At 48.5% G+C, this 15,059-nt stretch overlaps 1 protein-coding gene across 7 annotated transcripts in view; it reads left to right on the top strand.

Annotated features, from left to right (window-relative positions):
* The window catches only part of Pik3r6 (phosphoinositide-3-kinase regulatory subunit 6), a 60,195-nt gene that overhangs the window by 32,019 nt on the left and 13,117 nt on the right, over window positions 1–15,059 (top strand). For all 7 annotated transcript variants that reach the window (XM_048798057.1, XM_048798060.1, XM_048798059.1 and 4 more), the window contains 9 exons: window positions 477–639; window positions 2,790–2,876; window positions 3,811–4,234; window positions 4,597–4,675; window positions 5,310–5,432; window positions 7,481–7,591; window positions 12,718–12,805; window positions 13,114–13,184; window positions 13,682–13,772. In XM_048798057.1, coding sequence (XP_048654014.1) covers window positions 477–639; window positions 2,790–2,876; window positions 3,811–4,234; window positions 4,597–4,675; window positions 5,310–5,432; window positions 7,481–7,591; window positions 12,718–12,805; window positions 13,114–13,184; window positions 13,682–13,772 — 1,237 coding nt within the window. The remainder of the gene's footprint in view (window positions 1–476; window positions 640–2,789; window positions 2,877–3,810; window positions 4,235–4,596; window positions 4,676–5,309; window positions 5,433–7,480; window positions 7,592–12,717; window positions 12,806–13,113; window positions 13,185–13,681; window positions 13,773–15,059) is intronic.

The following is a 15,059-nucleotide window of genomic DNA, read 5'->3' as shown; positions in this document are numbered from 1 at the left end:
TCTAAAAAAAAAAAAAAAAAAAAAAAAAAAAAAAAAGAGAGAGAGAGCTGGGGACGTGGCTCAGTGGTTAAGTGCCCCTGGGTTCAACCCTGGTACCCCCCTCCAATGCATTTGATGGGGTACTCTTCCTACTGTTGCTTGCCATATGAAATTCTCCACAGCCTGAACCCTATACCTTGGATCCTTTGGCGGATCCTTCCTTAAGGTAATGTTGTGTCCCTCCTTAAACCATTGCAGTCCACAGGCCATGTCCCCATAACAGGGTGTGAGAGGTAGAGATGAGTCTTGGTTGCAGGCAGCATCAGGCAAAATGCTGCAGGGCAGGAGTGGACCCTAGACGTCAGGTCCAGGTGCCTTTGACTGGCAGCTCCCACCCAGCCCTCAGGAGCAGAGACAAGGTGCCGCGTGGGGCTGGCATGAAAGCTGATTGGGTGGATGCGGGGCCAGGGCTCAGGCTCTGACGTCCCTCCACGCAGGCCAGCTCCCGCCGTGTCCTGGAGCACTATTTCCACGCAGTGGTGGCTGCAGTGGAGCAGATAGCGAGCGAGGCCAGCCCAAGCCGGGCGGGACACCTGGAGAGGCTGGAGGAGATTTACTGCTCGCTGCTGGGGCCGGCGGCCACAAGGGGACGCTGCAGCGGTAAGCTGGGGACCTGCTGGGACACTTGACGGCAGGGGGCGACCGAGAGCCCCGCTGTACCCGCCTGGAGTCAGCCAGGATTTGGCAGAGCCAGACAGCGCCTGTCATAGTAGCCTGTGGATTGACAGGAATGCCCAGGGACATGGCAGGACCTGGGCTAAGAAGGTGGCTCATTCGGTCACGATAACTCGCAAAATCTACAGAGGACCTACTACTATACACCCCAGTAGGAGTTCCAAGCATTTTACATATATTTAAATATATTGCATATATTAAGTCAACCAATCACAGTAAACTTATGAATTAGAAACTATTATTCACCATTTTTACAGAGGAGAATAGTGAGTTAGATCATAGTTACAGAGGAGAACCGTGAGTTAGAAAATCACTTAGCTCGAAAGTGGCAGAGCCAAGATTCAAATCCAGGCAGCCCAGTTCTTCACCACTGCATAGGAATAACAGACAGATGTGATGGTGGGAAGACATTCTGCAGAGGATCTAAAGTCACATCATTTAGATCCCGTGTCATAGACTGTTAACCTGCATGCTTCCTCTCTATGTGCATGCTCATAAATCAATGGCATACACTGATGGGGGCAAGCCCCGAGTCGATGGGGAAACCCAGAATAGCCCAGAGAACCCAGAATATGTGTTTTCAGGAAGTTGCAGGATGATTCTGATGTGTGTCCTGTTGTTGCGGGGCCACCCAAAGTATACATGGGAGGCGCCAGCCTGCATGTCCCAGAACACATGGTCATTCTCTGGGCATGCATGGTTACAAGGCACAGCATGAAGGGCTGGAAACCACTGCCAGAGGTCAGTGTGCCAACCCTGGGGCTTGAATTTGGCCAACCCCCAGTTGGATGGAGGCTGCAGAAAGTCAGGGTGAGGCGGCAGGAAAGCCCCTGCCTAGACTCCATCTTCCCGGTTTTCCTTTTTTTTTTGTTTTGCTTTAAAATTCTAAACTGCCTCTGATCACAACATGGAAATGGGCTGCTCAGGGAGCCTCCCTCCTCCTGCAGCTGGAGCAAATCCTGTGACCAGCCGTGGGACTCTCTCGTTAGGTTCCACTTGCTAACACTCCACATCACTCTGCATTGATCAGGAGAGATCATCTGGGCCACACCCACCATCCAAGCCACATCTGGTGACACTTGTCTCCTACCTAGGCTTGTCCTGTGCATCTGACTGATCAGCCAGCATCCTGGTCCAGACCCTGCAGCTGTAGGGGGCAGCCTGGGACAGTGACTGAGAGCCAGGCTGCTTGGGCTCAAATCTTTGCTCTGCCATTTACCATTGTGACCTTGGGCCAGTTACTTCACTTCTTTGCGCCCTGGCTCCTCCCTGTTAATTGAGGATTATGTTACCTGTCCCCCAGGGTCGTTGGCACGATCCAGAGAGATGATTACAATGTCTGCCAGGTGAGTAGAAGAGCCCCTAGCAGGTAGGAGGTGCTAGATGAAGCTTGGTTGCCCTCCCATGAGGAAGTTCACAGCCTCATGAGGGAGGGGGCCACAGCTGGGTAGGAGTTCAACAGAAACAGCCGAATCCTAAGGCTGCAGGTTAGGTGTGCCCAGTGTGTACGCAATGAGTTCTGCTCAGAGAGAATGACCACCATGGACCACCGCAGTGATCAGAAGTTATGGAAGGAGAGGCAGGAGGAGGGGCTGGCCCTTAGTTGATGGGGCCTCTTCGGCATGACTGGCAGGAGCAGAGTGGTGCATACAACCAGAAGCAGCTCTGAGAGATCGAGTTCTTTCCTGCCTCACTGGATGTGGGCAGGGTGTTTGAAGAACAACGGGAAAAACCAACGTGACTGTCACACGGTGCCGAGGGCAGGATCAACAATAGAAAAGTCTGGAAAAGACTCTGTGCTGATTTGCGAAGGGCCCTGCAGCTGAGCTGGGCAGTTTGTAGGACACAGGGAGCCCCTGAGTATCCTTAGGTGAGGAGGTGAAGGCAGCATCGGGCCCTGGATGACCTGCTGAAGGCAGAAATGGAAAAGCAGACCCCACAAGCCCAGACACGGGCCAGAGAGGGTCCCTGCCACCCCTCTAGGCTTCTCCACAGGAGCTGGGCAGGTGGAGAGGGTGGAGGAGAAACCCACGACCCTCCTCTCTGTGGTCCCCACAGCCTGCTTCTTTCTTTAGGTGATCCTCTCCAAGACCGGCCACCGAACATCCCTCTGCCCAGCCCCTACATCACCTTCCACCTGTGGACAGACCAGGAGCAGCTCTGTACGTGCCCATGTCTCTGACCAGCCCCCCTTGGGAGCTGGCTGGAAACAGTGGTGTGTGTGCTTATGTCTGTGAGTGTCTGTGCACACGTCTTTGTGTGTCTGTTTCTGTGTGCTCCTCTGTATGTGTGCTGTGTGTCTGTAAGCCTAGCTCAGTGTTCTCTGTTCTTCCCCAAGTCGTTCGTTGCATGCACCTGGAAGAATGACACATTTTCTCCATGTTGGGATAGCTCAGGGTTTTAGCCACTGGTCTCAGAACATGCCACTAGGCCATGTTGATGCCAATAGACAATGTCCCCAAGAGAGAGGCTAGCACAAAGCATTATGATTCCCAGGGCTGGAGGGGACCTTCCAGAATGACCTGCTTGTCCAATGTTTCCCCTTCACTCTGGTGTCCCCCGTCTTGTCTCTTTTCAAGCAAAAGAGGGAGGTCAAGGATGCATGTTTTGGTGGGAAGTGCAGGGCTAGGGGACGGGGTTCAGATCCTGACATTTGATTTTGCATGCTTTTGGGTCATGCTGTGCAAATGTGCTCCTCACTCTGGACCTCAGTTTCCCCATGTGTAATAAAACAAACATAGATTAGAAAAGCTCGAAAATCTTCCCTGGAGCTGATGGTATCCTTCTGGAAGCTACAGGGAATAGAAGGTTGGGAGGGTGCCAGACTCAGTTTAATTCAGGAGGTGCTGGGTTAAGCTGATTTCTTTAATGCAGGACTTCTCAGATCCTTTAATATCTTCACTTATGGGATTCAACCCAAAGGGACAGAAGTGTGCAGGGTTCTGAACCTTTGTTCCTTTGTAGAGCATCTTGTGGGCTTCTTCAGCTGAACAGGGTTTGAGAAACATGGAACCTTCATGGCTTTTCTGGGGAGGGGCCCTGCCAGCCCCAGATGCCCTGACCACTCTGACACTCCTCCCTGTGCTCCCGTCCCAGGGAAGGAGCTGGTTCTCTTCCTCCGCCCGCGATCCCAGCTGCGCCTCAGTGCTGACCTGGAGGCTTTGGATCTTCAGGGCCTTGGGCCAGACCGGGACTTGGCCCGGGTGTCCATGCTGTCCACTGACAGTGGCATTGAACGAGACCTTCCTGTGGGAGTTGATGAGTTCCCTGCCCCCGGCAGCCCGGAGACGGAGCGGGCCGGCCTGCAGCGCAAAGGGGGCATCAAGAAGCGCATGTGGCCCCCGGACTTCTTGATACCTAGCAGCTGGGATGGGCCACTGGGGCTGCACCGGAAGACGGGCAGGCCCAGTGGGGACGGGGAGCTGCTGCCTGGGGTCTCCCGGCTGCACACGGCACGGGTGTTGGTGCTGGGGGACGACAGGATGCTGGGGCGCCTGGCCCAGGCCTACCACAGACTCAGGTAGGGCCCCCAGGAGGACGGCTGGGAGCTGAGGTGGGTCAGGGGCATAGGTGGGCCTGGTGTGTGCAGGTGAAAGATCAGAGAGGAGCAACTGAGGGTCAAAAGGAGAGGTCTGGGTGGGACAGGGGACAGACACAACATAGCACACCCTGTGTGCAGCCATCACAGAGCACTGCTGATCCCCATCACCACCCTTCCTGGGAGTCATGACTGCACCCATTTCACAGATGAGAAAAACAGAGGCTCGGGGAGCTGGTACAAACTTCCAAAATTCCAGTAATAATAAACGGCAGAGTCATATCGGTTTCACGCCAGCCCCCTGCCCCTGCTCTTACTGACTGTGCTTTGCTACCTACTGCCAGGAAACGGGAGACCCAGAAGTTCTGCCTCACTCCCAGACTCAGCCTGCAACTTTATTACATCCCCGTGCTGGCGCCTGAGGTGACTGCACTCAGGAGGGACGAGGGGACCATAGAGAAGGAGTGGAGGAGGGCTGGGAGCCCAGGGGGGTGGGGGGCGAGGGGAGCTGGGTGGGCAGAGACACATCTGCAGCCTGGCATCTCCTGGCTCAGGAACCAGAATCACCAGCCTTAGAAGGTAGAGCTGGCAGAGACTTCTGATTCAGAAGAGTCTTCTGATTCAGAAGTCACAGGTTTGGGGGTGCCTTGGCGGGGTGGGGGGTACATGTGGCCAAAGACAGGTTCTCTCATAGTGCCAGTCTGCACTGGGTTTCATTTTGTTTTTGCAAAGGAGTTAGTTGCAAGCTTCTCGTCAGACGTGAGTGTCCCTCTCTCTGTCACTCTCGTGTGCACACACAGGCACACATACACCCACACACCTGGATTCCTGAGATCACTTGCCAATGTGCCTGGCAAGTGATCCTTGGCAAAGGCTCTTCCTGCTTCGCCTGAGCTAATGAAGAAGAAGATTAATTTGTCTTTGCATTGTGTGGATATTGAGGCCTGGAGAGGGTTAAATGATTGACCTACATTCATAAAGCACAGGCCCTGGTGTCTGGGGTCCTCTGACCAGCCAGGGAGGGCCTAACAGGTCTGTCCCATCCCCTTTTCCCCAGGAACCCTTAGCATCCAGGCAGCCAGAGCTGGGAGAGCTGGCTGCGTTCCTGGGCCGCGCAGACCCGTGGTATGAGAGCACCGTCAACACCCTGTGTCCCGCCATCCACAAGCTGGCTCAGATGGTAGGGGCGGTGAGGTGCGAGGGAGGGAAGGGCAGAGGGTCTGTGCAGAGTGGGAGACAGAGGAGCCAAGTGGAGAAGGAGGGCGGGATGGAGTGGGAGGAGGTCCTTTGGACTTATTACACTTGACCCTTGACCTCAAGAGACTGTCTCCAGGGTGCTGAGGAGGGTAAAATGGAATGCAAAGAAGAGCCCCCTTCAACCAGTATCTGGAAAGACACTGATTTTGGTCCAGACTGTTACAGAAAAGGCAAAGTAAAATATCCTTTTATAAATGGGTAGACCAAGGATAGCCCTTCTTTGGTGAGCTTTCTAGGATCATTTTTCTGTGATTGTAACAACCAGTGTTTCCTGAGCACTTACAATGCTCTAAGTACTTACACCAAGAGACTTGCTCATCCAATTCTCACACCATGCCCCAGGTAGGTACTCATGTCTCCAGGAGAAATTGTTGCTATAACCCCTTTTACAGATCAAGAAGTTGTGACACGAAGAGATTTGATTACTTGACTCAAGTAATGTAAGTGAGTAGTGGTGCCCCACTTAGAAACAGGCAGGCTGACTCCTGAGCACATTCTCTGTTAAAAGAATAGACCATTCATCCATAGCCCAAGTATGTCTGGGAGCGGGGAGAGAACTGGCCTGAGAAGGCCTTTATGTATTCAGAGTTATACCCTTTTTACTGTCATAGATGTTGCAGACTTTTTTTTCTCTTTGTAATTTACCTATCAGCTATTTGCCTTGCACAATTTAACATTTTTGTGTAGACAGACGTTTCACTTTTATTCTTTATGGCTTCTGCCTTTGGGGCCATGCTTTGAAAAAACTCTGCCAAGATTAAATATTCACTGATAATTTACCCAAAACACTTTTAGTGCCTCTATTCTTGCATTTCATTAATTAGCCCATCTGCAATTAATTTTAATGATTTGTGTGAAATATATAATTTTTGTGGAGTTTTTTTTCCCCCAAAGGTTTAACCAGTTGTTTCTAAAGCTCTTAATTGCATAAACCATCATGCCTCATGCATTTGATATGCCACATTTATCATTTATAAATTCTTACATATGCTGGAGTTTATTTCTGGATACCTATTATCTTCCGTTGATCTACGCAATTCTGTACACGTTAACACTTTTCTATTTTAATATCTGGCAGGGTAAGGTTACACTTACTCTTCTTTTACAAAATTTTTCAGATTGAGCTTGTTTATTTATCTTTCCTTATAAACTTTAGAATTGCATTTCAAGTTTTAGTTTTATTTTCTTAAACTCTTTTGGGATTTTGATGGCTAAATTTAGAGGAGAATTAGCATCTTGAATGTATTAAGTTTCCCCTCTCTGGGATATAACTCTTTATTTATGAAAAACCTCTTGTTTATCCATCAGTATAATTGTAGTTTTCATCACAGAGCTTTTGCCCATTTTTCACGAAACTTATTCCTTATGTTCGATAGTGTTTCTTGCTGTTGGGAATAGTTATCTTTCTCCCATTGCATTTGGGAGAACCTATTTCTAATATAAAAGGAAGTTATTGATGTGTCGAGATTGTTTTAGTTTTTTTTTACATTTATGGTAAAAAATATGTAACATAGAATGTATCACTTTACCCGTTTATTAATTAGTTAATTAATAGATTTAGAGAGCTTCAGAGCTCAAAAACAAAAAGATCACATGGTTCAACCTCTTGTTTTCCCTTGAAGGAAACTCAGGCCTCAAAAATGAGTAACCAATCCAAACCTAGAATCCCAACAGGCTCTTTCATCTTGAGTTATCTGTGAAAGAATCTTCCCTCTTCCCAGCATCCAGCATGGCGCCTTACATCTTTAGGTGCTCAATATGTCTCTGTGGAATTGAAATGGAACAGATTTCCTGGGGAGATGGAACTCTGAACAAGTATATTTTGATTGGTGGTCAGAAAGGTTTGGAGTGTGTTGAAGGACCAGAGGGGTTTGTCCATCATAGAGTGTATGTGGGGGCTTTGGAATGTGGCACCTCCTACAGTATCCTGGAGGGAGATGGCTCAAGATATCCCCACCCCCACCCCCATAGCCTCCTTGCTTGGACACATCCCGGACTGTGGATCCGTTCATCCTGGATGTCATCACCTACTATGTTCGCATGGGGACCCAACCCATCTATTTCCAGATATACACAGTCAAGGTAAGTCCCCCCCACCAACAGGGCTCCCAGGCTACCATGCCAGCCTGCAGAACCCCAAGACCTTACCACCTAAGTATCCTGGCTCTAGGGAAGCACTGGTCACCAGGCTGCAAATCATGAATGAACCCAAATACTTTTGATTGTCAACTTTAACTTCTTAATCTCTGGATGAATCTGATCATCATTAACTTCCAAGACCTCAGATCCAAGCAGATGGCTGGGAATCAGGGACCGTCTGCTCTGAATTCTGTTTTCCAGCCTCTGGTCATGAATTCCCATTGCTCCAAGGCTCTCTCATTTTCTCCCCCATGACACCTCGCTTCAGACTCCAGGAGACCTCTAGATTGCTGCCCATTCTCACATACACCCTCCCCTGCTGCCCCACTTCCTTCCCCGCTAGTCAATTTGTCATCTGAACCATTCTCCTCTGGTCCCTCGCTTTCTTTTCCATGCCTTCTCTCCTCTCTCCCCTCCTGCCAAAATCCAAGCCCAGATCAGTGCTACGATGTGCCCTACATTTTGCTAAAGTTGGGCTTCCGAGGCCCCTTGGCTTGATGTCTCCTCACATTCCTAGTGTCCACCCTCTGCAGTGCCCACGGAGCTTCCTTGGTGAGCTCCCTCTTACCCTGGGACAATGACTATTCCAATCTTCCGCCACTTTCCTCACAACCTTTCATTCAGCAAAGGACTTGTCCACCCACTCCACTGAACAAAGGGAAAGGGAACTATTAAGTCCCCCCAAACTCCCTACCCACACCCAGAAATGCATCTACACCCATCCCATCTTCGCAGACTCCTCCTCCAGTTCAGAATCCCTCACCTATTCTCTCATCTCAAATGCTCTCACTTCCTCCTGGACCTTCCTCCTCTATCATTGGCTTTCACCTGTCCCTCACCATCATTTGGTCTTGGTAACAGAAAAGGAACAAAACAAACTTTGGAGAGTGGGGGAGGGGTACTGGGAATTGAACTCAGGGGCACTCAGCCGCTGAGCCCCCTCCCAGCCCTATTTTGTGTTTTATTTAGAGACAGGGTCTCACTGAGCTGCTAAACACCTCACTGTTGCTGAGGCTGGCTTTGAACTTTCAATCCTCCGGCCTGCTGGGATTATAGGCATGCGCCTTGAGCCCATTGATAATGAAGTTCCCACTTATTTTCCCCTTAAGGGTATGCATAGCAACAGGGCTTGGTAGGAGCAAACTGGAAGTATTAGACTTTTTTCAGGTCTCTGTTTTCTCTCTGACTTTCTTTTCCCCTCTCTGTCTCAAAGTTCCACACTTTCGGTGGCATTCAATGGTGAAAGAATTTGACCTAAATCCTTTAATTCCCAGGATTACCCAGTTCTTATGAGCTGATCCAGGTAGAAAGGACCTATTTGGGGAAGGCTGTGGCTTTTTTTTTTTTTTTTTTTCTCTCTCTGCTCTAAGATCATTGGTGTTTTCTTAGTGGCCCTTCCTACAGAGACAACAGAAGTGGCCAATACACTTGCATCCTGGCTTTATTCTGCCCAAACCCTTAAAGCTCCAGCTCCAGGAGGCACATGGTCTGAGCTCCGGGGTGCAACAGGCAGCACCACTATAGAATGGGGACTCCTAAATCCCTCACCAGGAGGGAAGGAGTCTCATTGCCATCCATCCTGCTTGTCCCCATCAATCCCTTCTTTTAGCATCTTTACTTAAAATTCTGTTCCTGGCTCCTGCTTTGTTTTGCAGATTATTTTAAGGCTCTGTTTTAATTCAAAATGTCCAGATATGTTTCTGGTTCATAATTGAACAGGTTTACCAGGAGATATCATGAAAAAAAAAAAAACAGAGAGAGAGAGAGATGGCTAATAATTCACATAAGGAATAAAGACATTTGAGTTACCCAGGGCCTTTCACATTCTAGGCAAGCCTTCTACCACTGGACTACATCCCCACCCCCTTTAAGTTATATTAAGACTTGTCATTGAGGTGGGTTTGTTCAGATAGTATTAAAATGTACTTATCTAACAAACAGCTTTTGGATTTATATTATACAGCAACAGGAAACAGGGATTATAAAATACTTCATATTCCATTTTTTTTCTTTAATAAAGGACAACTATGAGTTAGCGTTAATATGACTATTAGTTTTTGTTGACAAAATCTCTATGTATTTATGGCATATAATATGTTGTTTTGCAACGTGTAAGCATTGTAGAATAACTATATTGAGATCATTAACATGTGTTATCTCAGGGGCATTTGACCACTGATCTACATTCCCAGTGCTATTTTGTATTTTATTTAGAGACAGGGTCTCACTGAGTTGCCTAGTGCCTCACTTTTTGCTGAGGCTGGATTTGAACTCAAGATCCTCCTGTTTCAGCCTCCCAAACTGCTGGGATTACAGGCATGTGCCACTGCACCTGGCTTACCTTTGAGTGAATCCACACGTTCCCTAGGTCTGGAATGCCATCTCTCCCCCACCTCATATTCCCTCCTTCACCCCCCACCATGACTCTCCCATCCTATATAAAACTGCCCTGACCTACATTACTCTCACCCCAGCTGGATTGGATACTGCTTCTCCGTGTCACCATAAAGTTCTAGGCGTGACTCTAGCATGTCATCTACTGATCTGTAATATTCCTGCAGAATACATCGATCCTTACCCAAAATAGGCATCCTTTGAAATAAGTAATTGTCCACTCATCCTTGGCGTCTATGTGTAGATGTGCATGGAGTCGTGCATGAGCACTAAAGTAAATGCGAGAATGTGTCGCTGTGGTCCTGGGGGATCAACTGGTGGAATGAATGTTCAATTAGAGGCACTATGTGCCAGTAAAACATTCGTGGCTGTGCCCTCTGGTTCCTCCACTTGCTGGCTTTGAGATCATGGGCACCACTCCCTCTCCAAAATTAATTTTCCCCAAATTTAAAATGGGAATATAATCTTCACCTATCATAATGTTTCGGTGAGAATTCGACTGAGTAGAAAAATATAGTAAAGAGATGGCAAAGATGAGGGCAAGGTGGTGGACATACAAAAGATGCCAAGACAGTGTGAAGAACTTAGATTAGGATCCCTGCTTTGCTACTTGAGACCCTGGGCAAGTTTAACAACTCAGAGCCTGAATTTTCAGACCCCTCAAATAAGGCCAAAGACCTACTTCCCTGGATGGCCATAAGGATTAAATGAGATCATGTGTGTCAAGTGCCCACCAGAGTGTCCAGTACAGAAGGGTCTCCCAATGAAAGAAATTCTTGAGCCCTCCTGGGTTTCTGTCCCTTGTTCCTTCATTCTTTTGAGCTCCTGTATCCAAAGGTCCAATCTACCCACAGTCTCCCAGCAAACCACTGTGATATAGTCTTGGTTATAGATATGTCATCCCAGAGTGCAGTTGGGGTCACCCTGCTACTGAAAACCTAATTGATATTTGCCTGCCTCCCCATTTCACATTCTAGAGAAGGTCACATGCCCTGACATTTCTGCAGGCACCTGCTAACTGATACCTCACATCCATCTCTACTTCCAGCTTCCTATCTTACTGAATTTTTATTCTTTAGTCTGCATCCTGAAGTAGATCTTTTACTTACTGCTTCCCTGATTTTGACCTAAATACAGGATTTAGGTCCTTTCCTGGAATTCCAAAAAGCAAAATAAAACACTAAAACACAATCATCTCACAATGGCAAAGGAAATAAACATCTTGTCAACACAGATACCTTAAAACTAATGCTTTGGCATCTCTCAGTACTCTTCAACCCTGGGTCTGGAGAGTTCTGGTAACTGCTGTTTGCTAACTTGTTGCAATGAGGGAGAATGCCCACTAAGGGGTGCCATGGGGCATCACAACAGGCTGCCAGGAAGAACCTAACTCTTGAATTTGGGCTCCTTTTCCAGGATTTGGGGGAGGGTTCCCGAAAGCAAGAGTCTTTTTTCTTGAATTGGATGCTGGCAAGAAATGGGAGTAAGTCAGTGAGTGACTGGGCTTCTCAGCAATTTTTACTAGAGAAGCTAAGAAGTCAGCTAAAGAATTGTATTGCTGGCATGGGGGGCAGGGGGGTGGCTGCACAATGTCCCTGTTTGTGTCTGTTTTTGGACATGTTTGTGGAGTGGTCCGGTTTTGTCTTGACCCATCATGGTCATGTAGCATGGCTTGCATATTGGCTAATGACATCAGCATCCATGAAGTTGCTAATGGTCAAGAGGACACACCATGGCCTCCCTCCCAGCCTTAAGAGGCTTCATTTCTCCTCTCCACATTCCTGTCCTCAAAAAATCCTTGGTCACTCTTTCATGTTGTCCAGACACCCTTCCTCTTCCCCCAGCCATCCCTGGTCCTCAATGTGAATTTTGTCTCCCACCCTCCCTGCCCCTTTAGACGGTAGTGGTTACTAGGTAGTTTGGGTTTTTAGCCATAGTTTCTTCCAATATTTATAAAGATTCATATGCTCCTTAACAACAGAGACATGATTCGAGAATTTTGCCTTTGGATGATTTTGTCATTGTGAAAACATTCTAGAATGAATGAATTTACACCAGTCTACATGGCATCTTGATGTGCACTTAAGAAACTTGGTAAACACGAGATGTATAAAGTGTCTGCTGGCATATCAGGGCACGCTGATTTACAGGGAGCTGTTTCTTATTTATATGTAGAGGGAATACACTCTAAAATAGCAATTAAAACAGTGTAATATGCAACCTAGTAGCATAATCATGTATAATCATCTTCAAATACTATATGCATAATTGTATGTATGATGCCTTTATATGACTGGCAGCACAGGGTTTTTTTCCGCCAGCATTGCCACCAGCATATGAATAAGATGCTGTCCCATGCACTTGCCTCTCTAGGTGATGGGGATTTTTGAGCTCCATTGTAATCCTGTGGGACCGCTGCTGATATGTATCCTATTGACGACCAAACTGTGGTTACATGACACATGGCTATATGTCATGTTGCTGTAGATAGGGATAGATTCAAACCCAGGTAGTCATTTCATGCAGCTCAGAATCTAGCATTGGGCAGGTTGGGTGGGGGACACCTGCCCCTTCTCTGGGCATCCTCAGGCTGTGGAGTCAGAAACAGCCTTCTCCATATCTCCTCTCTTTCTTCCCTCCCTCCTATCCCCTCTCCCTTCTCTTCCTCTCTTCAGATGTTTAGCGACCTGAGCCGGGACCCTACAGAGGACATTTTCCTCACTGAGCTAAAGGTGAAAATTCAAGACTCCAAGATCCCCAAAGGTGAGCATCTACTTCCCTTTTCCCAGAGGGAAAATGATACCCGCACACTTTTCCTCCCACCTCTCAGCCGGTGACACCACTTCATCCATCCTTGCTGTACCCCACGCCTCTGCTGAATGCCAGGTCTGCCCTCCCCTCCCTCCAAGATCCCCCAAAAGGCAGCATGGAACCCACCCGCCATTTGCTGCCCTTCTGTCCAGGGAGAGCTACCTGGTCAATCTAGCAACTCAGCTATGGCCTCAGCAAGGGGTGAAGTCAGGGTGGAGGCTGGGATCTCACATCTCCTGCCTCTGCTCATTTTCCCTCAGAGGGCTTTTCACCCCGGAGGAGAGGTGTGACCGAGGGCCCCGGTGCAGAGCTCTCCATGTGCTACCAGAAGGTCAGTGTATGTGGACATGGCCAGGAGGGACACCTGATAGAACTGTCCTCAGGGACATGGGGTGGGGGACAGAGAAGCAGATGGAGCCAAAGGAGACTTCTTCCCCTTTCTGGAAGGTGCCACCAGTTTCTACATCTTCAGAGGGTTTTGCAAGTCCTGGTGGGTCAAGGTTCACCTTATAATACAGGAGATGATGAGATCTAAGAAACAAGAGCGCTGTCCCCTGGCTCAAAAATCTCTTCCTCCCCCGTTGACCACATGCTTGCACTGATGGCACTGGGGTCTTATTCCTTTGGGACTGGGAGGCCGCCTGTGCTTGCTGGGGCTAGTAACACTCCAAGACTCTCTCTGCTGGTCCCTTCTGGGAATCAGTGACATGGACAAGAGGCTTAGGGCAGGTGTGGGAAGCCCAGGGGAAGTGAGACTGTGCATGTGAGGATGCATGGGGCGGGCACACCCGGAGAGCCCCCATCTGTTGCTCAATCCCCTCTCCCCAGGCCCTGCTCAGCCACCGACCCCGAGAGGTCACCGTTAACCTGAGGGCCACTGGGCTGGTCCTGAAGGCCATTCCAGCCAGTGAAACGGAAGGTGAGGAGCTAGGAATACAAAGCAAAGAAAGAGAAGGGATCAGAAGAGGAAAGGTGGGGAGAGAGGAGAGGAGAGAACCAAGCATTAGGAGCCAGGGGGAGCCAGGGGAGGGAGACCCCACATCATCCCCACCATCACAGAACCCAGGCTGGGTTGAGCTGAGCCCCATGCTGTGCTGTTTGAAGCATGGTCCCTGTCCTCAGGTGACTTCCTATCAAGTACCCCAGTCTCCAGCACAGACCTGGAGGCTGCACCTCTGCATCTGGAGGAACCCAAGGAAGCATTGCTGGTGACCTCTCACCTTTGAATTGGGCTTTCCTGCAGGATGGGTTGTGTTGTTTAGGCATGTTGGATTTTTTTTTTTTTTTTTTTTTGGACCAGGGATTGGACCCAAGGGTGCTTAACCACTGAGCCACATCCCCAGCCTTTTTTATTTTTTTGAAGCAGGGTCTTGCTAAACTGCCTAGGGCCTCACTAAATTGCTGAGGTTGGTTTTGAACTTGTCATCCTCCTGCTTCAGCCTCCTGAGCACTGGGATTACAGGAGTAATCCAGGAGTGTGGAAATTTTGGATTTTGAACACTGCTGCAAAAAAAAATGGAGATAATAAAAGATACCAATGTATGTGCATATAAATTATAAATATTAGCTCTCACTGTGAGATCCCTGGTCTCCTGGAATAATGGGAAGGACAGCAGTGTGACTTACCAACCATTCCACACATGTATAAAAGTGGGGAAGGGTGTTGTGTTCGACCCATGAACTCCTTTAAGCATGTTAACCCCATGAGATAGGTATTACTAGTATTACTAACTTTTTACTAGAGAGGAAACTAAAATAAAGAAAATAACTTACCCAAGGTGACCTCTGAGGAAGGGTCAGAACGGGGGTCAAACCCAGGCACCTTCACACTACATTCCTCACCACTGCTCCACACTGCCTTCCTAGGGTGGCCAGAACTCACTTCAGGGATGTGACCCACAGATGCTTCTAGAGATCACTTCTGAGCAAACAAGAAAATTCACTCCCATAGAAAGATACTTTGTTCCCCACTCTATTCCCTGTGCCCCACCCCATGTCTAGGTTCACAGTAGATATTCAGTGAACATTTGCTGAATAAATGAAGTGCTCCTTTACACACTAACATTTGTTTTAAAAGTGAATGAATGATGCTGGGCGCAGTGGTGCACGCCTGTAGTCCCAGCAGCACGGGAGGCTGAAGCAGGAGGATCGAAAGTTCAAGGCCAGCTTCAGCAACTTAGTGAGGATCTAAGCAACTTAGCAAGAC

This window comes from Marmota marmota, unplaced genomic scaffold (assembly GCF_001458135.2).
Source record: "Marmota marmota marmota unplaced genomic scaffold, marMar, whole genome shotgun sequence".
NCBI lineage: Eukaryota > Metazoa > Chordata > Mammalia > Rodentia > Sciuridae > Marmota > Marmota marmota.
The sequence above is the reverse complement of the archived record's forward strand: the minus strand, read 5'-3'. Positions and strand labels throughout refer to the sequence as shown.